Source organism: Alosa alosa, chromosome 11 (genome assembly GCF_017589495.1).
Source record: "Alosa alosa isolate M-15738 ecotype Scorff River chromosome 11, AALO_Geno_1.1, whole genome shotgun sequence".
In the NCBI taxonomy this organism is placed as follows: Eukaryota; Metazoa; Chordata; class Actinopteri; order Clupeiformes; family Clupeidae; genus Alosa; species Alosa alosa.
In genome coordinates this window covers 15,698,912-15,725,821 of record NC_063199.1, presented here as the reverse complement: position 1 = coordinate 15,725,821, position 26,910 = coordinate 15,698,912, and the positions used below count along the sequence as shown (strand labels likewise).

At 39.6% G+C, this 26,910-nt stretch overlaps 1 protein-coding gene across 1 annotated transcript in view; it reads right to left on the bottom strand.

Annotated features, from left to right (window-relative positions):
- Positions 1-11,118: 11,118 nt before the first annotated feature.
- The window catches only part of ppcdc (phosphopantothenoylcysteine decarboxylase), a 36,456-nt gene continuing 20,664 nt past the window's right edge, over positions 11,119-26,910 (bottom strand). The window contains exons 3-6 of the mRNA XM_048257410.1: positions 24,847-24,975; positions 23,802-23,970; positions 19,927-20,036; positions 11,119-11,233 (exon numbers count right to left, since the gene is read on the bottom strand). Of these exons, the coding sequence (XP_048113367.1) occupies positions 11,198-11,233; positions 19,927-20,036; positions 23,802-23,970; positions 24,847-24,975 (444 nt within the window). The 3' untranslated portion in view covers positions 11,119-11,197. The remainder of the gene's footprint in view (positions 11,234-19,926; positions 20,037-23,801; positions 23,971-24,846; positions 24,976-26,910) is intronic.

Here is a 26,910-nt window from a genome sequence, read left to right as displayed (position 1 = left end):
AGCACCTAATGTCCACAGGCCCGAGCCTAACCCATCTGCATGAGGATGAGACAAAAGTTAACAAATATCACAAGGGTTCTGCATATCATCACGGCACTCATGAATATTTGGACTGCAGCCATCAAGATGGTCCGTCTCATCCTTGTTACTTACTTCAAAAATATGTCAAATACAATTGAGAATACAAAGACACATTTTGTGTGGTTTGGCCTATTTAATAAGCTATATTGCTCACCTATTTGTAGCCTACTATGTTTGCATAGCTTGACTCCAGTTCACAAATTTAATTTCAACACTGTTGATTTCACCAATTATTCCATTCATCGTCATCATACGACTAAATTATAAAGCAACATTGTTCTGTTAGCTATTTTAAAAAAACATTTGAATCACTGTTGGTCTGCCACACCCAGATGCAATAATTTTTTATCATTGTTGCATCATGTACCCAGTAAGTGTCTGTTGGTAGAATCTAATTGTCTGTCTCTTGGGATCCATGTTGGATGCTGTGCAGTCTAAACACGACGCTGCCCTCCAGCAGACCCCTGGGGTCCACAAGCTGTGAAACGCACGCTGGCGGTGAGGGGTTTGCTGGAGGGCTTCATCCCCAAAGACCGTGCCTCAAATCTTCCAGTATCTGTGGTTACCATGGCGATGAACCTGAAAGGCAATCAAACAGTGGCACCCGTCTCCCCTTAAAGAGACCATAATTAAAGAATTCCCACAATTACAGTGGAAACATGCACAATAATGCAGAGTGACTGTGATATTGTTCATAATTAGGCCGTCTGCTCCCTTATCGTCAGTGCTTGTGATGCACTGTATTTTAATAAAGAGTTTGAATTAAAGGGTTGCACTCTATGCATATAAAAGTGCTATAAATAAAAGTGACTTGACTTGACTTAATATATGATGCTAAGCTGTCAATTAGCAAGATTTGACACTATATTATGTGCAAAAGAACAAACAGTTAGAACGAATATGGCTATCGTCAATGAATAAATTGAGAACATACACCTACATACCATACCCAACAGGCAAAAGCTACAGCTAAAATAATAACCCATCTGAGAAGAAAGCATGATGCATGAATACCTTTATCGAATGATATGTGATTGTATATGCATAATCACAGATATCCATTCATGCTTTGGTGAAACCCTCAGGTCACTAGTTCTTGCTTGATGTATCCCTGTGATATTATTAATTTCTTTAATGTGATAGAATAGATTATTTGAGAGTGCCTATACATGAAAGGCTCACCCCCCCCATTTATGCTTGTCTTCTTCAAAGCACTTCCAGAGCATTCCCTAGTGTCTCTGATGTCAAGAGGAGGTTAAGCGAAATGTCAGTGCATTGCATAGGGTGAAAGATGTATGGTTTCTTCCATACATGCTCTGGACTCTAAGGTGCGGAGAACATGTAAAGATTAAGGCCACCCTTCTACAGGAATGTGATTGCTCCTGCAGCTCAACACCAAGATTGTGGGTTCAGTTTGTAGTTTCTGGAAATGATAACCTAGACCTTTAAAATTTCAAGTCTCCATCCAACACAATTTACCTGTTTACCAATCTGTGTGTTTGGACAGCCATCCTCTACAGAAAATGGTAAAATCACCATTGACATTTTCTTTTCTACTCAAAGAGGGACATATACTAATAGTCTGGATTATAGCCAGGAAAGTCAAGCAATTCTGCATGTCACCGAGTATATCTATTACCCCTTGTCCCCTGGTGGAAAAGGGATGTGTTTCTAGGGTCTGAGCTTTAAGCAGGTCTGGCCAAATTGGCACCTGATTTGGAGCAGCAACTATGCAGAATTTGTCAGGAATGTATATGTGCTGGAACTCACCAACAAAGCCTGTCAGTGTCATTCAGAAGTCTGAAGATTTTCCTGGAGCTATTTGAGACATCCACACTGGAAAGGCATCCAGCTTGAAGCGTCAACACAATGTCCGAGTCAGGTCAACACAATGCTCCTCTCACAATGTTTTTTCATGGTGAATCGTAGAAATAAAGTGGAAAAAAGCTGTTGCTCGACCAAGTAAACCCATGCATTCATAGAGCTCAAAGATCAACCATTTCTGGCCAAGTCGCTGGGACAATTGCCAGTTACTGGCCCCATATGCACTGCATGTTTTTCTGGTGGACCCCATGCCTTCTGTTAGAGGAGAAGACAAGTGAGGAGAGAAAAGAATTGCTTTTACTGTCATTATACATATAATCAACAAACTTGAGATTGACACTCTTTTGTGTAGACTTGGAGGCACAGCACATATAATAAAACATATAATAAAACATAAGATAAAACATAGGACAAAATGAGAATTGTAATCATATTAACTACAATAAATAATCTGCATAAAATCAGCGTGGATGCGTTCTTCGTTTGACACTCTGGAATAGTGATGTTAGAATAGAGGCTTTTGTTTGTCTCGTCCCACCTTAGACCACCCTCTCTCTGTCTAGTTTTTGTGTTGCTCTTCACCCTGCCATAAGGGCTTATTCTAGTGTTTTAGTTGGTTCGAGTCTTTGATCATTTCACTCAAGGTCTAGGTTTGTATGCACTGGATGGGCCTTATTGATTTACCTGTGTTTACTTTAATTCACTGGAGTTTATTTTTAACCATTGATAAGTCATTCATGTCGATGTTTCCACAGTGTAAGGGTTCACAGGACTGAATCCAATGGAGCTGTGCAGAGAGAGAAAGATAGCTGTGAACATGTGATGAGCCAGCTACTTATGTCAGTGACATACCAACAGACTGACACCCGTTTCAGGATTTCCTGAACATTCTGCAGACTCTCTCCTTCCTTGCTTCCTTCCTTCCTAGATGAACGAATATCAAAGCTGCAAACATTGTCTTTTGTTGTTTGAACTGGAATTCTTCTTGTTTCTTACTTATGTGTCTACATGGGTTTATGTACGCCACAACTGAGAGTATAAGATTAATCAATTGTGCTAATACTGATTTATGCAGATGGAGGAAAATGAGCATTAATGAACAATGTTATAGAAGTGAGGTGAGCCTGTCAGCACACAACAAACAGCATCACTCAGGTGAGGTGTTAGCAGAATGCGTTGCCAGGTGTCTGGTGACAGTGCTGTGCCACCCCACCCCCACCAGGGCCCTGGATGAGCACACAGACTCACAGAGTTACATCAGCTGAACCGCATGAGAGCTGGGAGATGGCACAGGGGCATTCCTTGGCACCATCTCAGATGTGTGCATGCAAACACACACGTACATGTACACAGGCGTGTGTAAAAGCAGGAAGTGTCAAAGGTGTTTACGTGACAGTTACAGTAAACACACAACAGTCTTTTGGGGGCAAAGACCTGAGTCTGGTTGTTGCTTTAAAACCGACAACTAGTAGCTCTGTGAATAAGATGTACATCCAAAGTATAGGGTTCTCTTGGAAATAAGGGTAGAAAGAATCATTCCATGATAAAGAGCAATCCAGGAATATGGGTGTCTCTAAGTGCCTTACTGCTAGCTAGACTTATGCTCAGTATGTAAATAATGGTCATTTATTCAAATCATGCTGAAGCCTGTTCAGGGAAACTTTGTGTGTGTTATGTGTGTGTGTGTGTGTGTGTGTTCGTGTGTGCGTATAGTTGTGTGATAGCTGACACGTTACACGTGGTTCATGCAGTTGATGCAACATTTGCTTGTTCAGCACACACAAGTCTATTGTTAGGCAAGGAGAAGAGCAGACTGAGTTTACCATAACTTGATGAAGTAGACATGGGAATCCCTGACTACTAAGCCCTGCCCTGCTGTCCTGTTAACAGGTTTTCAATAATAGCTGAGGTGATGGTCCCTCTCATTGACTTTGATTTTGAATCGGAGAATGGCACCTGTGACAGAGAGCTTGAAAACAAAGCACTCCCTGCAGTCATGTCACACACACACATGCACACACACACTCCCTACAGGCATGTCACACACACACACACACACAGGCATGTCCTCAGAGAGGAAACACCTTTCATTTCCACTTGACTCTCCCTCCTCTCTCTTGCTCTCTCTCTCTCTCTCTCTCATACACATACTCTAATAAATAATCCTATTTGTCTATCTGTCCCTCCCTCCCTCTCTCCCTATCACTCCCCCTCTCTCTCCCTTCCCCCCTTCTCTCTCTCTTCTCTTTCTCTCTTATACATACATACCTAATAAATAACTTATTTGTCTATCTGTCCCTCCCTCCTCTTCTCCCTATCACTCCCTCTCATACACATACTCTAATAAATAATCCTATTTGTCTATCTGTCCCTCCCTCCTCTCTCTTGCTCTCTCTCTCTCTCATACACATACTCTAATAAATAATCCTATTTGTCTATCTGTCCCTCCCTCCTCTCTCTTGCTCTCTCTCTCTCTCTCTCTCTCTCTCTCTCTCATACACATACTCTAATAAATAATCCTATTTGTCTATCTGTCCCTCCCTCCTCTCTCTTGCTCTCTCTCTCTCTCATACACATACTCTAATAAATAATCCTATTTGTCTATCTGTCCCTCCCTCCTCTCTCTTGCTCTCTCTCTCTCTCATACACATACTCTAATAAATAATCCTATTTGTCTATCTGTCCCTCCCTCCTCTCTCTTGCTCTCTCTTCTCTCATGCATACTCTAATAAATAATCCTATTTGTCTATCTGTCCCTCCCTCCTCTCTCTTGCTCTCTCTCTCTCTCATACACATACTCTAATAAATAATCCTATTTGTCTATCTGTCCCTCCCTCCTCTCTCTTGCTCTCTCTCTCTCTCTCTCATACACATACTCTAATAAATAATCCTATTTGTCTATCTGTCCCTCCCTCCTCTCTCTTGCTCTCTCTCTCTCTCTCTCATACACATACTCTAATAAATAATCCTATTTGTCTATCTGTCCCTCCCTCCTCTCTCTTGCTCTCTCTCTCTCTCATACACATACTCTAATAAATAATCCTATTTGTCTATCTGTCCCTCCCTCCTCTCTCTTGCTCTCTCTCTCTCTCATACACATACTCTAATAAATAATCCTATTTGTCTATCTGTCCCTCCCTCCTCTCTCTTGCTCTCTCTCTCTCTCATACACATACTCTAATAAATAATCCTATTTGTCTATCTGTCCCTCCCTCCTCTCTCTTGCTCTCTCTCTCTCTCTTTAAGCTGTGCACATTGAATACAAGTTATATGATGCCATTCAAACAGGTTACGGTTCAATACATCGCAATGGCAACAAAGTAGATCCTTATGGTAACCTCTGATTTAGCTTTGACATGACTGGTACACTGCTTCAAGGCAAAAAGAGGTTCCATTTCCAGATAGTTTGACAGACTCAGTTGAGAACTGAGAACACACTAGATTTGCTACTCCATTTAACTCTTTGAAAGGTCGAAGAACCAGCACAAGTCTCTTAGGTTCATTATTCTTGTAATTTTTATGTCTGTTTTAAGCTGCAAGAAGCACCTGACAAGGGGTCATCATTCTTCATCACCATGCATTAAACTATCAGTCTATCAACAACTTTTAAACAATCTACTTTGTTGTTTGTGTGTGGGCTGTTCATTGTTATGAAATTATTTTAACCCAGACCCAGGTACAACTCATAATAATATGAGTTACAATTTGCAATATCACTTGTTCTATGACACAACATATTTTACATGTCTGAACTTAATTATGTTTTTACTACAGTACATACTTCTGGTCTGAAACTCTGTGCCAAAACCTGAGACCACATCAGACACTGAGGTTCGGTTGGGGGCCCAATGCTTCCTGAAGCTCTGGAGAAGGCTGAGGTAAGGGTGTAGTCTGACTGAGACTTTCCATTGACTCAGAGGGTCGCTTGCACACTTAGACTTTCTGGGGCCATGGGGGCTTATTCATTATTACAGTGCATGCACTGTTCTGTTATCTGAAGTCTTCTTCTTCTTCTTCTTCTTCTTCTTCTTCTTCTTCTTCTTCTTCTTATTCTTCCCACCAAATTTCTGCATCTAATTCAGCTTTAACCGTTTAACGTAGAAACTTCGAAACTTCAAACTTTGTAACGTAGGTCTTGAAAAGGACACGTGGGGAATTAATTTTTCACTTTTGTAAACTTTATACTTTTTGAGATATTAATAAAAAACAAGCTTATTTTCCCCATAGACTTAACATGGGCTGATGACATCACAATGGGCTAATTAACTTGATTTGCACCTGTATCAACTTCCAGCTGCTCACTAGGACCCATCAAAGGGCCAGTTAAACTGATTGCACCTGTATCAACTGCTTTCTGCTTAACTAGGCCAACTCTCTCTGTGTCTCTCCATTCTACAACACTGTAAAAAAAAACTCTCACATTTCACTAGCTTTTTTGAGTAATTTCAACTTGACAGTGAAGAACTCAAATAATCAAGTTAAATCAACAAATGCTCCCAACTTGAAATATCTAGTAAAGCCAACTTAGTATTGTAAGTAAGGTGGACTTACTGTAGTGCCCTAGAGGCGAAAATTACACCAATGTCCTTGTGCGTTTTCGCAATCAGCTACCATGTCCCTGGACTTCATACACCAAAGAGTTGTTGAGATGTGAACTCAATTTGTCTATTACAGCACCCCTAGAGGCCAAATGAGACCACATTCCTTCCATGTCCTCACAATCAGCTACTTTGTCTCTGTATTAAGTTTGGACTTTATACATCAAAGCGTTGCTGAGATACAAGCTCACTTCCTGTATTGCAGTGCCCCCTATAGAGGCAAAATGATGCCAATTTCCTATTGAGTCATCACAATCAGATTACCAAGTACCTGTACCAAGTCTGGACTTCATACATCGCCATATTTGATTGGCTGTCATGGGCCAATAAAGTGGAATTTGAAAAATCTGACAAGTATCTTTTGTGCAGCTCGGTCTGAAGATTATCTCCGCCAAGTTCCGTGAAAATCAAATTAAATTTGTGACCGCTGAAACTTTCCGTAGAGTTTGGACCAAATTCAACATGGCGGAAAGTGACGGAATAGGGGTCGATGAACTCGGGATGGTCCAAGGATTCAGACGCTACCTCAATTGTGAAAAACAGACAAGAGAGTCAAGGATCATGTGCATGAATTAGGGGTGTAAAGATTAACCGATACGAATCGGTATCCGTTTTTAACGTGTAAGATACGGCTACATCGATTTTATACATCGGAATAAAACTGAAATGAACCGGTCGTTATATCGATTTACTTGTTACAAATCAGTTCACAACCTTTTCTGCTCGCTCAGACTCTCATTTACGTTCCAAGCAGCGCGTTCATCCCACGTCCGGTTTTGAAACTATATTGGGTAACGGAATTGTGGGTAATGCAGTTCGTTTTTGGCTACATTCATTGCCCAAAGTTGTCAAATGACCTCATTACCCATACATTTACTGCAACTTAAGCACGTAACAACTCGCACTCGGTCGTTTGTTTTACAGTTTTTACTCTTTTGTTTTTCAAAATCCAGCGTGAAATTAAACACTAAACAGCAACAATAGTCTGTAGAGTATAGTCTTACGTTTGATGAAGGGATTTCCTTAATGTTAAATAATAATTTGGCCCTTGCTAAAACGATGCACAAATTATTAGCCAATTATTTTGTTCATATTCACTCAGACTTGTGGCATTATAGTCAAAGTCAAAGTCAGCTTTATTGTCAATTTCTTCACATGTTCCAGACATACAAAGAGATCGAAATTACGTTAATTTGTATAGGTATAGTTAAGTTTATAGGTTTCTGCATTAGGTCTACCGTTGGAACAAAATAAACCCAGAGAGTTCATTGATATGTAGGCCTATTTTATTCTTGTAGGCTATATGAGAAAAGGCCAAGAGTGTCTTAAGCACTGTTTTATTTTATTTCGGTATTATCTTACCTCAACAAGGCTACAGCTCCATGAAAACAATCAGATATAACTATAAAATCTATAAAGTCTATAAAAAATTTTTGTATTTGGCTGCTGTGTTTGACTGAAATGTAGACTATTCTTTTTTCATTTCAATACAGTATATGAAACAAACCTCAGTTTAGATAATCATATTCACACATTTTTGCCTAATTGACAACCATGACCATGATAACTGATAATGTAAAACTAGACTGCATTTCCGGCGGGAACTGCGAAAGTGTGCTTGCCCTGGTCTGGTCACCAACGTGAGCAGACAGTGACATATGCTATGCTGAACCTGGCTTGATCCAAGCATTCTAACAGTTCCTTTTAGTGTTGGAGCAGTGGCAATACCTCAAAAGCTCTATTCAACTATTGCCTTGCGGGGTGAATGCGGTTCGTTGGATTTTACCTGTGGCCTGCCTTCGAATTTAGCTTCTATGACTAAAATCAAATCAATAAAATAAAACAACAGCAGTGATTGGCTAAAAAATAAATAATATCGCGCGTCTTGCACCTCTCAAACTGGGCTATCAGGTAACCTAGAGAACATTTTGAAATTATGAAATATGACTAAGGCATTAAAATGCTGCTTGTTTGTCAGGATACTTTTTCACTGATTTATTTTAAAAATATGAGCGTAAATGTTATATATTCCATCCCCTAATTCTGTTTTTCTTGACAAATAATCTATATGGATTTGCTCTATAAAGACCTTATGTCTGTTTGGGATTGTTTTGAGAGCCTATTGATGTATCTCAGAATAAAGGAATGTCCACAACATTAGTGATGTTTTTTTTTGTGTGTGTGAATGTATTTTACTTAACTCATTGAATGTAGCTGGATACTCATGAACGCATGTCTCTAATAGCCACAATAGGAGTAATTTTAGCAACACCGTATTTTGTGTGGCCCATAACGACCCAGTGGATCATGAAAATGTGCCAAAATTCACATTCCTTGCTTGTTGTTGGTACATTAAAGGTCTCATCTCATAGTTTTTTCATTAATTTTGCCATGGTCTCTAGTATTAATGAATGCCCTGTGAGCTGGTTTTGGTGAAAAAAATGCTCTCCTGCGTCTATTTCATGCTGTTCTAGTTTGGTGGGGAAGGTGGGAGGAACGACAAGATTTGCCTCTTGCTCATGAATATTCATGACATGTTAATGACTTCGCCTTTGATTGGCTAACAGTACTGTGACGCTCCCTCCAGTGCGTCCTCATCCGATTCTGCCTGTGCTATGCTCCATATTCAACTTTACAGTGCTAAAACCTGGCTAAAACTCGAGTCAAAAAACTGTTGCACAAAAAATGTCTTCGAGATACAACTTCATGTGTTTGATCCTAGTATCCGAAGTAGGAAAAGAACCGCTTCCTGATTGTTTGTCGGTGAACGTTGGTTTAATAGAATGGTAACAATTGCATGTCAGCTTAAAATTTCTCCTAAAAGAGGTAAACGTTTGTGGCAATCATCATCTTGCATTCAAGTAATAAACAGTTGGAAACGTTTTAAAATAAAGACCTATTTCTTTACACAGTCAAAAGTCTTTGCAATCTTCCTAGTAGATATTTTACTTCACAACACAGGTTATAAGCACCCTAATTGCAGTTCAGCCACTGACCTAGCCTGCTAATTGTATGCTATCGGAATAGATAGTTATGGTTTGAATTCCATGATACTATCATTGAAAGACCACTTGGTCATAGCCCAATATATAGATAGATCTAAATGCAAACACACTTACCTACTCCTAGCTATATTTCGCTGGAATTGCACCAGAATGCCTATAGAAGCAGAGAACGTGTGCTGCAAGACTTCTCCAGTAATGAGAACTATGGCTTTGATAGCCTACATTGGCAGAGGTTAGCCTACTCAAGTTGTTTTCTGTCACGTATGACCCTTAGGAAAAAGTACTACAGGAGTCTTATATAGTATAAGACTACTATAGAAAAACTATAGCAGTTATAGGATATTATAGTTATTACAGTATGTCCCAAAATACATATTCCTATAAGATTACTATAATATTTTTTCATAAGGGGATTGCTCATGTGGTCAACACCAGTACCCCTGTTGTCTGTATGACCCTGTACCCAGGATTAGAACCAGTCTGCCTTAACATAATGTACTCCCTTCAAAATGCACTAAACATTCGACTACGGCCCCCTGTGAGACAGAAGATATGAAAGGTAAGATAAACCTGTAGCCTAAAAGGGACAAAAACTGATGCAACTCCTAAAACGAATATACAAAACAGGTCAATTTTCAATAAATAGCTTTATTATATTTAGATACAGCAGTGGTACTCAAAGTGTGGTCTCAAGTGTTCCACAAGTAGATGTGGTAAAATATAATAGATGAGTTGTTTGCAATATTGAGGCAACTTGTATGTAAATCCAAACAGTTCTGCAACACTGATGTAACCTACAATATGCCAGTTTAAATCATATGAATCCTCTGACACCATAAGCAGGGTGCAAAGACAACTAGAAATGTAATGCCAGAGGAATTACAATAGTGGATGGAAAGCTGCTGGGTTAATGTTGGTGGGGAGATTCCTGAAACAAAAAACATTGAATCACTTAATCTTTGCGTTCATACAAACCCTTGTAAAAAAAACCTTGTGCGTCAGGCATTCTTGAGATATCACACTCAAGGTGGGTTTGGCCTTGACATTTGACTTCATCATTGAGTCCATACAAATGTTCACACCAAATTTGAAGCATGTCGTCAAGCCGTTCTGAAGTTGTGACACAAGCATGAAAGCTGGCCTTGGAAAATGTAATTCAGAGTATGCAATGCAAGACTACTGTACCTGCAAAACGGGCTTTCAGTTGGTGTTGATGACTGCTCATTCTGCAGCCAGCTAAAAACTTTGTCAACGTTAAAATAATTGAATCAACGCCGTACTGCAACATTTATTCTACATCACTTTTGCACCCTTCATTAATATTAAAGCAACGTTGAAATTCTAACTACAGATCAATGGGATTTCAATGGTATTTCCACTAAAATGAATATTGAAACAATGTTGAAATTACAACCAAACTAAAGATCAACGTGATTTCAGTGCTATTTCAATTGATATTAAACCTCAGTAAACCACTATTAGCCTAATCTGACAAAATATTGGGAAATTCATATCCTGCTTTATCTACAGCCAGGATAAATTTGGCTAGGCCTAGGTATGTCTTGTTTAGGCTACACACGCTTGCATAAATAACCATTGACAACTTGTTATCAGTTAAGTAAGTGCATTTATTCACTCATCTAGAAATTCACGTGTACTGTGTTTTCCTGCCATCCATAGCAGTTGCAGTCAGCCTGATCCTTCAGTAGCAGAGTGAAGCGGCACCTAACAGATATAGAAGGGGGGGGGGGGACAGCTGTTAGATAAATATGTCTAAAGACATGAAAAATTGTCTTTAAAATTGACAAACATCATATGGGTAATTCAAGGCACAAGTCAACCAGGACCAGAAAATAATATCTTTTTCGCCATAGACTGCCGTTCAATTTTTTTTGAAAGATAGGTCCCATGGAGGCAGTCTATGGCGAAAAAGAAATTATTTTCTGATCCCGGTTGACTTGTTCCTTGAATTACCCATATGATGTCTGTCAATTTTTCATGTAAAGACATTTGCAGTTTGTTTCGTAACTATTGAATTACAACATTGTAAAAGATCGTAATTCCAACGACTACAAACCCATCAGTCGCGCTAATGACGTTAGCTCATTCACAGCCACACTAGATTGTACAAGCATACCAGCAAAAGGTCTTAAAGGTGCGATTTGTAGGATTGTTACCGAACGTTCTGTTGGCCAAAATCACAAACACTGGTGAACGTTCTCAAGACTACCAGACGCGAGCCTCTTCTGGGTTGCCAGCAAGGGGGCAGGCGAATTCCCGGAAGTAGAAGAATCGACGTAGGCTGGAGGGACCACCTCTCTGCTAACTCCCATAGAAGTCCATTCATTCTAAGATTTTTTTGAAATACCATAACTTCATATAACATATATCCTGTGCTGATATTGTAGCTTTTGTGTAATCAACATAAACACTACAAAGGCAAAACAGACTCCACTACCTCGTCCGTAACGTTGGTTACCCGTAAGAAGAATGGTTAGCTTGTTCGGTTGGAGGGAAGCTAGCTTTGACGTAATCTCTTTTCGGCCCGTGAGGGAGATCACCGTATTGTTTGGATAAGAAGCTCAGTCCACCTTACTGTCTATGACGGTAACTCGTAAGCAAAACCTAGCATACACGACCGTATGTTAAGGTAAAGCATTACACAGAGGCAACCTAATAATAATAAAAAAGTAAACCTAAAAAAAAAAAAAAAAAAAAACGGCAGTAATCATTTCAGAGGTTTTCGATGGATTGACCGTAGGTCGGAAAAGTGGAAAGAAAATAGCTTCAAGGCTATAACTTTTTTGTTTTGTTTTAGCATGACTGTTTTTGAAGATGATCATGTATGGTAGCTTCAACATTAACACGACTTGGTGAGGATGATATTAATAATAATAATAATACATAAATAAATGTTTAACTTTGATGACTTTGAAGGCGAAGGAAATGTGAGAAGAATTTCTGTGTATCTATCATATGAGTTACAAGATTCAGTTCTATGGCTAACGTCACGAAGTTAAGTGTGAGGCTGAGCAGTACAGGGGGGACCAACTGAAAAATCGTTCTATTTGACTCAGTGCCCTCCCATTGAAAACGACGGAGTCTGTTCGTCCATTTCTTTTACTGTCTATGGTTGCCAGATGTAATGAAGACTTAGCTAACGTTAGTTGACCTGCAGCTGCTTTAACGTTTTTCCAACCATGACCCAGCTACACATTACGGAAACAGTGAAAACAAAAAATACCTCTCTAACCAACATAACATATATAGCTGAAGTTAGCGATGCAGATGAAGTTTAGCATAGGCTACCTGTTCTGCCCTACAAAGGCAAAAGACCTTAACTCGCCAGAGTGTGAAACTGAGAAAAATGACTTTAAAGTTTTTTTGTTGTCCAGCCAATTGTATGATAGGTAGGACACTGAAAATTTGCCAAGTAATTGTCATAATGAATACATGTATCTACATGAAAAAAAAATCAGCTCAAACTTGACCTTTGACCCTTATTTGGAAGTTACTGTATTCTGCCTTTGCATTATCTGCAAAACAATAATGGGTCATACAAAGGCAAAATACCTTAACTTCTAATTTATTGACCATTTGGACTTTTATCACTCTATAGAAACATTTATATGATAACAATGATAGCCTTAAGATAACAATTAGTGAGTTTTGTCTAGTAAGGCTTAATATTAGGCCTCCATCAACAGAATATTACAAAATACAAAATAATGAGAAGGCTACACTGGAACATTTTAAAACTTTATCGTTGTACTTAATTTAAGTAAAATAACACTTTAAGAGCCAGAAAACCAAAAACAGCCACAACATGATCCAAGCCAATGCCATTGGAAACATTATGCAATTACAGGAATTTTGCTACTCATGGACACATAATAATTTACTGTCAGTGTCGCGGGCGGCGGAGGAGTCACACATTGATTGGATTTCTTTCTTGACAAATTAAAGGGACATCGACTTAAGGACATGCTGTGTAGTTTTGTTCGTATGGGGAGTCAAATATTTTGCAACCAACACTGTCTAGCTTTAGCTAATAGCTTACTCATAGCGACACTTAAAATTGAATGACAACATCCGAACAACGTTGCACTTTGATAGATTTTAGGCTAGCTAGCCTGCACATAATTATATTGCTAATGGGCTTGCTGAAAACTTGTGATGGATTTAAACAATGGATTTGTCTTCTCAGTGGATGTTGTTTTCCATGTTTTTTTTTTTAAAGGTAAGCTGCGATCTAAGTTCTATCTGCTGGGTTAGTTTGTGTGTGACATGTTCTCCTCGCCGGGGGGGGGTATCGTGGAGGGCCCCCTAACCCACACTCGCTTTGTTTTCTGCCAGTGAGTGGACTTGCAGATTGGCAGGCAGCTAGCCACCCTGTATGGCACGAGAAAACGTGTAGTAGGCTACTAGTTAATAGTATCCAGGCTTTGAGACATTTATGGTGTCTCACAGTTGCCTGGCACAACATCTATCATGTAGGCTATTTGTGGATCAGGAACAGTTAACTAGCTAACTAGGCTACATCCTAGCTGAATTTCACAAAATCTGAAGTAGTAATGCTAGATAGTAAAACAACCACTGCAACATTTTCTTTTCACTTTATTGAAGTGTGGCTGAAGTGCTTCAATTAGGCCTACATACAATACATAGGCATAAGACACTCTGCCTTTGTTTTACCCACCACCAATGTTAATATGGTTTGCTGCTGAAATTACGATGCACTGTAACTTAATTCCAGCGTTCTATAGAGCCGCGAAACAAAGCTAAAGAACCACAACTGATGTTACGGGCTATGCCTTGGCTTACCCTCTGCTTTTGAAGTTACGGCAAAACAGCATCTTATTTTGATAAGAAAACAACAAAATTGACTCAAGATATTTGTCCACATGATAAAATTGATGCCCATTGTTCCAAAAATGACAAAAACTATTTTTTGATAAAATTGAAGTTACGGCCTTTTGCCTTTGCACGGCAGTGTTGTGGAGAAATATGGCCAGCTCTGCGTCAGACTTGATATTCTTCGTTTGACGAAGACGTCACAATCTCAGGAAGCTCCTCCGATGTCCACTTAATTTGTTTCTTGTTTTAATTTTGGAAATTTGCCTGCCTCTTGTAGGCGTTCATGACTACAACTAACAGCTGTTGACAGTTGGCCTTTGCTAATTTGGCAACCCAAATAGGAGGACGCTTAGCCCATTATTAATATCGCTATTCTAGAATTAATCGCTCAAAACATAAACTTAAAATTCCAAGAGATTCCACCAGAACTGATTTTTCATGGGTTTTACGGGGTTTCACGGGTTAGAGTAATGTTGTCAAATAAGCCATTACTTCAATTCATCGTGTTTCCTCACTCTCTGACAACATATGGTCATCATTTTTGGAATGGTTACAGTTTACTTTCCATTATTTCCTACATACTGGACCTTTCCTTGCCGAAGAAAATACCATGAGTCAGAGGATTGCCATGCAATGAAATAAAACAGTTCGACATAATGATTTGACAGTTTACTTTATTTTTGAATGGATAGCCTACTCTAAAAGCAGCATCAGCATGATAAGTTACTTCCATGAAGACAGCTAGATTCCACGGTCCATTTGGGAGTCAGCCCTATCAATTAAAGAACCATGATCATTGATTGATGTTGACAAAAAAAAAAGAGACAAAAATTAATCACTGCTATTGACAAAACTTTATATCAAGACTTTCATGAACCATGATCATTGATTGATGTTGACAAACATTAAAAATCCAGAGACAAAATATTAGCGCAATACAGGAAACCATGACCACCTCATGATGTTTAACAGCAGACTGACAAACATAGGCGACCCATCATGTTAACGTTAGTGGCAGGATAGTTCAAACCAGATTTTATTCAAATCTACACAACTATGGCTACTGAAAAGTAAGGTTCATTTAGTAAATGTTATTTCGGCGTTAAATGTATCGATAACACATTCAGTTAGCGAAATTCAAGTTGTCTGTAACATTAATGTTACCACCAAAAACCACCCAGTAAGTTACATGGCTATAATATGAAGCTACCCTGAATGAATGAATGAATGAATGAATGAATGAATGAATGAATGAATATGTTGTTTGACATGATAATTACCGGTGTGAAGAGACTACTTCGACTGTAGAAGCTATCCATTAGCTGACACACATGCTGCACTACCATGAAGCATTTAATTAACGTTAGCATAGCTACCAACCGTCTGCTAACGCTAACCTAGCCAGCTGTTGGTATGCTAATTTTAGTTCGTTGTAAAAGTTTGTTTTGTTTCTGTTCAGCAGTTCATAGCTTCTTAGTGAAACACAAACAGCACACAGTGAGGTGAAGCACACACTAATCCCGGCGCAGTGAGCTGCCTGCTACAACGGCGGCGCTCGGGGAGCAGTGAGGGGTTAGGTGCCTTGCTCAAGGGCACTTCAGCCGCGGCCCACTGGTCGGGGCGCAAACCAGCAACCCTCCGGTTACAAGTCCAGAGTGCTAACCAGTTAGCTGGCTTGAATGACAATGAATGACAAGTTAGCTGGCTTGAATGACAATTCTTAAACTGCTTAGGCTGAACGAAATTGGCAGGCAGAATATCCATTCACGAAGGGTATCTCTTTGTGTACTTTTAAAATCCGTCTGAATAATAATAATAAAAACGTTAAAAGCAGATACATACCTTCCAAAATCGCCTGATTTCCACTGCATGTTGACAGATGCTGGACTGCATGGACGGTTGAAAGAATAACGATTTCCCCCGAACTCTCAAATAACTATAACCTGACCCTAGCCAGATGAATGTTCCGCTTAGCTCCGCCTAGCTTCACTCACATCCATCTGGGACCTCTTCCATTGAGAGTGATTTCTCCAACCAACTTTATGATTTAGCCAATCAGGACGCAGGGAGGGAGTTTCATAGATGTGACATAGCGTAGAAGCGACTGTGAGTCTGTTATTAACGTCACGGGTTGGCTTCGATGTGAGTGGTTGAAGTAGCACGTCAATAGATGACGGACAAGTGGCTTATTCAATCATATGCAAGCATTTTTTGATTAGGCCCAGCCTTCTGAAGCAACACTTCAATGGATCGGTTCCAGATGGATGAGTGGAGCTAGGCGGAGCGAAATTCATCTGGCTATTGCCAGGTTAAAATAACTATGCAGCTGTGTTAAAGTTACCCTGGTGCTGGGTAGTGTGCTCACGTCAGGTGGGGGAGAGAAGGGGGGCTGTCCTAAACTATCAACCCAACAAGCTGGGTTACAGAAAATAACCCAACATGAATAAAAACAACCCCACACAATGACCCAACAGTTTCAACTCAGCGTTTGGGTTGAGAAAATAACCCAGCATTTTTTAGAGTGCATTGTTCCAAGCATGAGGAGAATCCTTCTGCTCTTCCCCCATAATGCAAGACAATGCAAATGGCCTACTAATGCAAGCACGGTACACGCTCCCGAGAACTCTTGAATTTGCTGCACAGCGTTATCAAAACTGTTAAGAAATGTCATACTTCTTGAGAGAGAAACTCACACGTTCCACTAGCCCCAGAAAACTGAGGAAGTGGTGTTGTGGTCTAGGACAGTGTTTCTTAACTGATGGGTTAGGAACCAAAGGTGGTTAAAAAAAGAAAAAAGGAATGGCCCATTTACAGTTGTGGGAATAAGTTCATGAAACCACGCTAAAGTTGACTAAAAAGGAACCACTACAAAGATGCCAATCTATAGTGTCACACATGCTGGCTCAAGCATGTGAAACATAAAGGGAGGTCCATGCAAGAGTAACAATAAAGCATATTTATTAAATAACTATAGAGAAGTCAGTATGTGGAAGCTAAAACTAAAATGTAGTGCATAGTGTCTAGGGTATGAGTACAAGTGTTCGATAACATAACATAAGCACTATAACGACGGCCGAGAGGAGAGGGAGCCCGTCTGCATCCTGAGAGCGGGCCGTTTTAACGTCTGGCTCATTAGGACCAATCGACAGCACACCTGTGCACACCTGCACGGCTACAGCCCCCTGCTGGAAGATGGAAATATTTACAGAACAGGGGCGGGGTTTGGTGCAGGTCTGACAGGGTCCTGACAATAGGTATGGTAAAGGGTATGTGATGATGTGGGGGTATTTTAATTCCAAAGGCCAAGGGAACTTTATCAGCATGCATAGTACCCTGGATCCATGAAATAACTAGCCTTAAAAAATAAAAATCTGCCTGCCTCTATGTGAATTTAACATAGGGGTGTGTATACCATTTTTTTAATTAAGGCATTAGATCATTTCCAAAATATGATTTTTATTCCTCTTTTTAGTCAACTTTAGCATGGGTTCATAAACTTATTCTCACAACTGTAAAATGCTACCCTATATGCTACCTCCCCTTTCTCTCAAATGAAAAATCCATAATTTAAAAGGACCTCATACCATCAAATAGTGAATTAAATAAACCAAGCATCCTCTGGATTGTGTGGGGAGCCAAACGTGCATGAGAAACTCAACTTCTCATATGATAGCAGAGGTCACGCAGTCAGTCACAGACACAGAGAGAGAGAGAAGAGAGAGAGAGTGTGTGTGTAAGAGTGTGTGAGAGAGAGAGAGAAAGATAAGGGGGCATAGACTAAGATGAGGCAATTCATCCTGCTAACAGAAAAAGCTTGGTCTTCCTGTTCAACGCCTTCAGCTGTGATCCCCTCACTGATAAGATATCTTTATTAAACATTGAGAACTCCACACAGCAGTATATGCATTGTGTATGTGTATGCAGTCAGATCTGTATTAAACTATGAATGTGTATGTGTGTGTGTGTGTGTAAGAGATTGTTTAAACATCTCACTAGCTTCCCTACCATGACAAGAGAAATTTTGTTGAGAAAACACAGTAAGAAGTCAAGAGATAAAGAAAAAGCTGTTGTCATTCCTTAGAGTTATTCTCAAATGACTAGTATGTGTTTGGGGACACAGAGGGCCCTATTTTGCATCCTGGCGCATGGCGTAAAACTCTTTTCCCACCCGGCGCAAAGTATATTTTCTTATTTTGCATGTTTATTTTTTAAACAATGCGTCCAGGGGTGTGGCAATTAACAACCTAGGGAGTGGCCTGGTGCATTGTCTAAAAATACGCCAAGAGAAACTTGGTCAGAACAGAAGTCTATGGCGAGTTGTCCCATTGTCAACAGTCATATTGACGGGTGCACAACGCACCATCCTTCTATCCTCCATGAACGCGCACCAGCGCACATCCATGTAAAACATTTGAAATTAGACGATTAGGCTACAATGGGTAACATAATTAGAATAAAGATATTACGAAATACATCTCACAATGCATTTGCAAATTGGTAATGATGCTTAAAAGTGATTAGGCGAGAGCACAGCTGAAGCCGCACCATCACGAGATATAAGCAACTCCTCTGCAGGATAAATGTTGTTTTTATTCAGTCATTCGAAAAATATTAGGGTAAGCTTTTTCCAGCCTATGTTTTCGATTGATAACCCATTGTCAGCCAATAGTGAAAGTAACTTACTGCGTATAACTGTCTTGTCATTGACTGACACCATGGTGAAGTTAGTTTCACTTTGCCAATGAGTTCAAATAATAGACGAGTGCAAATGCATAAAGGCTATGCTAGGTTTTAGTAAAGCAAAAAGGTTTAGTGGAATGACTGTTCCATACGGTCTCGCAAGCATACTCCTTCAAATGTGCCGTTGACTGTCAAAATACCGATGCATTCTTTGACGTCGCTCTTTGCACCGTTAAAGGGAATGACAGATGTCATTCTCATAGGTTTAAATGATGTTACGCCCCAAACACACCCATGACTGATTAAGAAACCTAGGGACACCTTGTTGCGCCATGCGCTCGACGTTTGATAACGAAAACACTCCCAATGTGGACTGGACATCCTACTAAATTTGAATAAGCTTTTGACTAGTGACGATGCGCTATAGACTGTCATGATAGGGCCCAGAGGGGTTCAGAGAGTTTAAAGATTCAAAGGATTCAAAAAGTTTTTATTGTTTATCTATAATGACAGATTGCCATTACATTACATTACATTTGAGGCTCATAGGCTTGGGTTAGACTAAAATAAATAATTAAATAAATAGGTCTATTTGTCCATAGACGTATTTATCTTTGTTAAAAGTGTATGATTCAGGTAGCTATTTGTTAAAACAGTGGTCCAAAACACATACAGTATTTTGGAATTAAAATGATGTAAAAGCAGAATCAGGTGAAAAAAACACTGTATGACAGAGCAGAGACTTTTAACATTGCTTCAATGAGACTCAAGTTGTCGTGACGGTGCTGTAGGCCTACAACACTTTACATTTACAATTTGGCGTAACATCAGACTGAAAAACAACAGTATGTCAACATTCATTAGATAATAAAAAATCTCACAGCAGTTGACCCTGTAACGTTTATGTGTGAGCTATGACATGGAGCGGCACTGGGAAGGTACTGTTTGACAGTTTCCACGATCGTCATCACCTCCGCCATGGCACCTTTTCCTGTGATGTGGACAAGAACAAACAGAAAGATATGAAGAGTTCAGATGCAGAAATTAGAGTTAAGATGCAGATGCAGAAATTAAATAACAATGGTGAGTATGAGGTGAATGCTCTCCACACATAGTATACAGTATGTTAATCAAATCATTTTGCTTCAAAATCCGCTAAATATCACTCTCTTCCTGGTCTGAAAAAACAATTTGTAGGCAAAAACCTAACCCAAGCCTAATAAAAATGCTCAGACAGATGGGTACCCTTTAAGGTTTTGCATCTGAACTCTTCATTTATAACAGGGTCACACTTTGCTTAAACTAGCCTTAAGGGTCATTCACACCAGGAACGATAACTTTAATAATAACAGCAAAAAAATATTGTTCTAGCTAATAGGCCTATGAATGACAACATCCACACATAAACTATAACAATAACAGCATTTTCAGAGCGATTTTGATATGATAAAAAGCTGACAGCCGATCAGAAATGAATAAAATGATGCTTAAGGAATTATAAAAAAGATGGGACTTGTCTAAGTTCATATTTTTACATGATGTATTTACAGTCACTGTTAGGATTTAATTTAGGACTTGGGTCAGTATCACATATAAGAATGTTTACCTATGTGACATGTACATGACACAAACACCATTAACTACTCGGATAAATCCTCATTGGATAGGGCTGGATACTACTATGTGTGCCACAGGACAGATTCTATTACACTGATAAACAATAAACTGTAACACAGATTCTATTACACTAAACAATAGACTTGAAGTTACTAAAGGTTAAGGTGAGATTATCACATGATCCTGAGAGACTATGTAAGAGGTGGGAAAACAGAATAATCTCTCATTGTTGAGAGTGATTTCCGGTATCATCATCTGCCAGACGTCTCACCTGCAAGAACTTAGTGTTAATTTCGTCAGACGAGACGAGAGAAAATATTTTCGTCAACGACCTTTTTTTTTATGACTAAGACGAGACGATGACGAGACGGCAGTAATGTCCTGAAACAGTGATGCATTATTGTTGACGAAAAAAGACGAGACTAAAATGTTTTGCATGAAATAAAAACTAAGATAAAATCTCTCTTCATTTTCGTCTACAAAATGAGAAGACAGAATATCTAGCTGTTACGTTTTCAAAATATTCCGAATGAGTTCATACGCAACAGCTTTCCTGTAGGCTAGTCTACGTGCTGTTGCTGCAACCCTGTGGCTGCAACACGAAACTACATGGAACAAGAACACTAGATATTTCTGCCAGAGTTAGCAAGCTAACTACCTAAGCTTTATGCCACAATGCTACATACCCAGAAGTTGAAGCTTCTCTCATACAAATTAACATCCCCCAGAATGTCCATACGAAAATGTTCATCATGTATTGTCAACTATTTAACTAGTTAGACTGATGATGCAAAGTTTGCTAGCAAGTAAGCTAATATGGAGAGTTCGCTAGCAAGTTAACTATGGCTAAGATGGAGAGTCTGTTTGGGGAATGTGTTGTGTTTACGATATCGCCATCTAGCTTAGGCGGAGTAAAACATTAATATTTTGGCCTACGACAGTATTTCTCAAACTTTTTTCAGTTTCAGGACCACTTAACTAACCCTAGCTAAAAAAAAAAAAGATTAGACCTACTTCAACAGTAGCCTATAATTAGTCTACACAATAGGCCTACTCACTGAACCACCTTGCTTATTACAGTGCATGAAAATGCACTGTACTGTTCTTCCTAGGCTTCTTATTATTATTCCGCTTACCACTTTTTCCGCACGCAATTTCTCTTGAACAGTTTAACTTAGAAACTTCATTCAAACTTTGTAACGTAGGTCTTCAAACAGATCGGGTTGCTATGTCTTTTTCAACTTTGAAACTTTTATACTTTTAAACTATTAAAGAAAAACTTTTTAAAAATCCCCATAGACTTAACATTGCCAATTATGACATCATAATACGGCCATTAAGCAATTAGAATCCTATGGAAGGTGTTCAGGCCACCTGCAGCCTCAGGCTTTAAGAATACAATCTGGGTCAATTAAGACTACACATCCTATTCAACTGTTTCCTCTGCCCAAAATTGTTTCAAAATAAAAGTCCTCACTACAATAATCCACTGTTAAACAATGTAACCCATTAAACTACTGAACTTTTTACATTCAACTTTTAAACGGTCTACTTTTAAACTATCTATCTATTAAACTAGCTGTCTATCAACAACGTTTAAACTATCTACATTCAACTTTTAAACTTTTAAACTATATACATTAAACAGTCTACTTTTAAACTATTATTAAACTATCTATTAAACTAGCTGTCTATCAACAACTTTTAACTTGTCATCAACTATGTCAACACTTGTCATCAACTATGACCCTACCCACTGTAGCTAGTTAGCATGGTTAGCATGCTAGTTAGCATAGTTAACATAACTACTAAAAATGATTAGCTAGGTTAGCTAAGTCACATGGTTAGCATACTTAGCATGTTAGCATGCTAGTTAGCATAACTACTAAACATGATTAGCTAGGTTAGCTAAGTCACATGGTTAACATAGTTAGCATGTTAGCATTGCTAACATAGTTAACATGTTTAGCAAAACTGCTAGAAAACGTTAGCTAGGTTAGCTAAGTAGCATTGCTAGCACTGCTATAAAACATTAGCTAAGTAACATGGTTAGCATAGTTAAAAATCTTAGCATAACTGCTAGCAAACATTAGAGCCATTCTAACTTTCAGTTATCGTCAAATATCTACCTATACACAGCCATTAAACTATTTGAATATCAACATTCATTCAACTTCCAGGCTGTCAACAACTTTTAAACTATCTACATTCAGCTTTTAAACAGTCTACTTTTAAACTATCAACTTTTATTAAGCTATGCAACCACCATGTCTATCCTAGCATCACCGTAGTAACCATCTCTGTATTATCTGTTTTAACTATACATGATATTTTACATCACAACTTTAGCATTTTCATGCACTGGTAATTCCTTGGAATTGCATTTCTAGTTGTCTAGTTGTCTTTGCACTTTGCTTATTGTGTGGATTCATACTGTATGATTTAAACTGGCATATCTTACATAGACAGTGTTGCAGAACTGTTTTTACATACAAGTTCAATATTGCAAACAACTCATCTATATTATATTTTACCACGTCTGCTCACGGACCACTTGGGATAGCTTGCGGACCACACTTTGAGAAACACTGGTCTACGAATATGACAGTGGTCCAGTCAAATCTTTTACTGTCTATGGTCAAATCCCAGCCGAGCTATAACTGTAGCTTGACTTACCTGTGCATGTAAACATACTGACTGACAAAAAATCAGAATGAGTAATTATAACAGACGAGTAGCCCTGTGGACACAATATTGTTGGAAAATTGAGATGTGTTAAACACTATTTGACTCAAATGGTAATCAGAAATAATTTGTTATAAAAAAAAGACTAAAATGTGTTGACTAAAACTGACTAAGACTAAGATACCTTTAGTTTTCTTTTGACTAAAACTAGACTAAAATGACGAGACCTTTAGTCGACTAAAACTTGACTAACAAAAATGATACTTGAATGACTAAATATGACAAAGACTAAAAAGGACATTTCATCACAAGACTAAGACTAAATTAAAAAATAGGTGACAAAATTAACACTATTAGCCTGCTTGTTTTCACTCCCATTGTACAAACAAACAAGAAGCATGAACTCACAAACTCAAAGTTGAAGTTACACCTTTACACAATGAGACACACACACCTTCATCTCCGCACACCAGCTTCTTGGCGATGCAGGGGATCTCCACATAGCCGAAGTCAGTGAGCGTGCTTATCTGTCGGGTAGTGATGGGGTGGTTCCACATGGCCGTGTTCATGGCTGGACAGAAAAGCAGAGGACGACGTAGATCCCACGCCCGCACAACGCACGTCTGCAAAGGACAGACATCATACCAGACACATGTCTGTTAGTATATGTTGCCTACTAAACCTGCGCTTGTCTGCTAATCACAAACTAGTCATCGAGTGACTTAATGCCATGCTTTACACATCTGTCAGTGGATATCCTAATATGACTGACAGCGTTGTAAGCCTATGCCATAGAGGAACTTGGAGGCCACATAATGTGCACGTGTCACTCACAAGCGGATGCCATCCAATGACTGAACCAGCACAACAGGACGCCCCTACTGCAGCTGCGGTACTGCTCTACAGTAGATTTCAGTTCTCAAGTTTCTAGATAAACTGTGACCGGCACAAAAAAAAAAAAACACTGTTTGCAGATAGCATTGTGTCAACATTAGAACAGTTTTTCCAAGATCCATACCTGATCTTTAGACACAAGACTAACCCAAGGTGAAGAGTAAGCATGGCGTGCTGTTTTGAAGCCAAAAACCTTAAAGGCTTCTCCTACACAGGTGCCTTTATTTAATAGGGGTATGGCTACAACATGTACAGTATAATATGTATGGGTCTGAAGTGTACATAGGGTGTGTATAGGTGTTTATATGGTGTCAAGAGCTTCCCATGTTGTAAGATGAAATTCCAGTGCACTGGCCATTTCTGGATCCCAGGTGCTGGGGTGTTTTGCACTGGGGTGGAATGGGTGTATTGCACTGGGGTGGAATGGGTGTATTTATGCTGCTTACTCATTAACTTTTTTTGATTGTTAGTTTTCATAGTGTGAAGTGTACTATGATAGTCTCTATTTTTTAAAGCTTCCCATGTTGTGTTAACATTCAGAGGCAGATTAGTCTCTTTTGTTCGATAAACACACACACACACACACACACACGAAATACACACACCAGGAGGTTATCACAAATGCCGCTGGCGATCTTGCCCAGGGTGTTGGCGTCCAGGGGGGCGATGAGCAACAGGTGTGCCCAGCGTCGGAGCTCGATATGCAGCACGGGGTCAGAACGCTGTGTCCACATCTAGAGCAGGACACAAACAATATGCAGCACGGGGTCAGAACGCTGTGTCCACATCCAGAGTAGGACACAGACACATCGTCAGACAAACCACAAGCTCTAGACACAAATAAGACAGACTTGTTGTGCAACTCTGGTTCCTCTTAGGATGTGTGAGATCTTAAAGTGCAGTGTGTCTCACACACACACACAAAATCAGGTGATACACCATCAAGCCTCAAACATAGATATTGGTGTGAATGAAAGCCTCCAATATTCCTCAATTCAGCTGTGTTAAATACACTTACGCATATACTTATGCATATATTTACACATATATTTGTGTATATTATTTTGTTAATATCAGGTTAGATAAAGACAGTACATTTGACGAGTAGAATACACTTTGCACATTGCTAAAGCAAAAGCAGGTTCCATACAGGTCAGAGGTGGGCACAAATACAACAAAAAATATTTTGTTACAAACTACAAATACTGGCTCATCCCTACTGAAAACAACAGCTAGAAAACAGCAAAATACATAAATACCCACACAGGTGATTACCTTTATGTCTGGATAACTGGTGTTGTGCTTCTACTCACATGAAGAGCTGGCAGTAAGTTGTAAGTGCTAGCTTAAGGCTTAAGTTCAATGCTAACCAGGCTAATAAACAAACCATGCTACCGTGAGTAACGTCGAAGGGTAAAGTCACGTGACTTCTTTTGTAGTCTGTTTATGAAACAAAAGGAGCAATTTCGCTTTTTTTAAATAAGGCAAAATAGGGCCTGGCATTTTCACAGTTAGAAGATTATTACTGTATACACACTGAAAAAATTTTTTTTTTGAGATGTAGAGGGATGTCCCTGCTCTAGTAGGAACTGGTAGCGCATTCTACCAACGAGGAACAACAGATGAAAAAAGTTTGGATTGACCTGAGCGTACTGGTGGCAGAGCTAGACGATTTTTGTCTGAAGAGCGCAACGGTTGGGGGGTAGCATATATGCCTGTATGAGGGCATTCGAGTAGGTGGGAGCAGTAGGTTTAGCTGGGAGGACCAGCAGTTTGGTTTTTGAGAGGTTTAGCTAGAGGTGGTGTGCCTTCATCTATGTAGAAATGTCTGAGAGGCAATCCGAGATCCGTGCCGGGACCAAGGGGTCATCAGGTGGAAAGAACAGATAAAGCTGTGTGTCATCTGCATAGCAGTGGTATGAGAAACTGTGCAAATGGAAGGGGGCCCAGTACTGAGCCCTGGGGGACCCCTGTGGTGGGATGGTGAGCTGTCCAAGCCATGATACGTTAAACGAACATCCTGTGAGGTAGGATTCAAACTGAAATGGACTGGGTAATATGTTAGGAACAAAGGGATGCCACTTCGTTATTTGGGAATGAAAATTATCAATCCACAGAGGACTGAATTCAAAGACCCCCAAAAAATCTAAGTGGAAAAAATGACGCGGCAAGCTAGTCCATTTTGCTTGAATTTCAGCGCAGCAACTCATGATGGTACTCAGTAGTTCGTATGGCCCCGACATGCTTGATGGTATCGGGGCATGCTCCTAATGAAACGGCAGATGGTGTCCTGGGAGATCTGCTCCCAGATGTGGATATGGCCATCACTGAGCTCCTTGACAGTCAGTGGTGCAGCCTGGTGGTGTTGGATGGACCAAAATATAATGTCCCAGAGGTGTTCAATCGGATTTAAGTCAGGGGAATGTGGGGGGACAGTCAATAGTATCAATGCCTTCATCCTCCAGGAACTGCCAGCACATTCTCGCTACATGTGTCCAGCCATTGTTGTGCACCAGGAGGAACCCAGGGCCCACTGCACCAATACAGGGTCAGACAATCAGTCTGAAGTTTTCATCCCGATGCCTAAGAGCAGTGAGGGTGTAGTTGTCTTGCCCGTAGAGGTGTGTGCGTCCTTCCAAGGATATCCCTCCCTAGACCATCACTGGCCC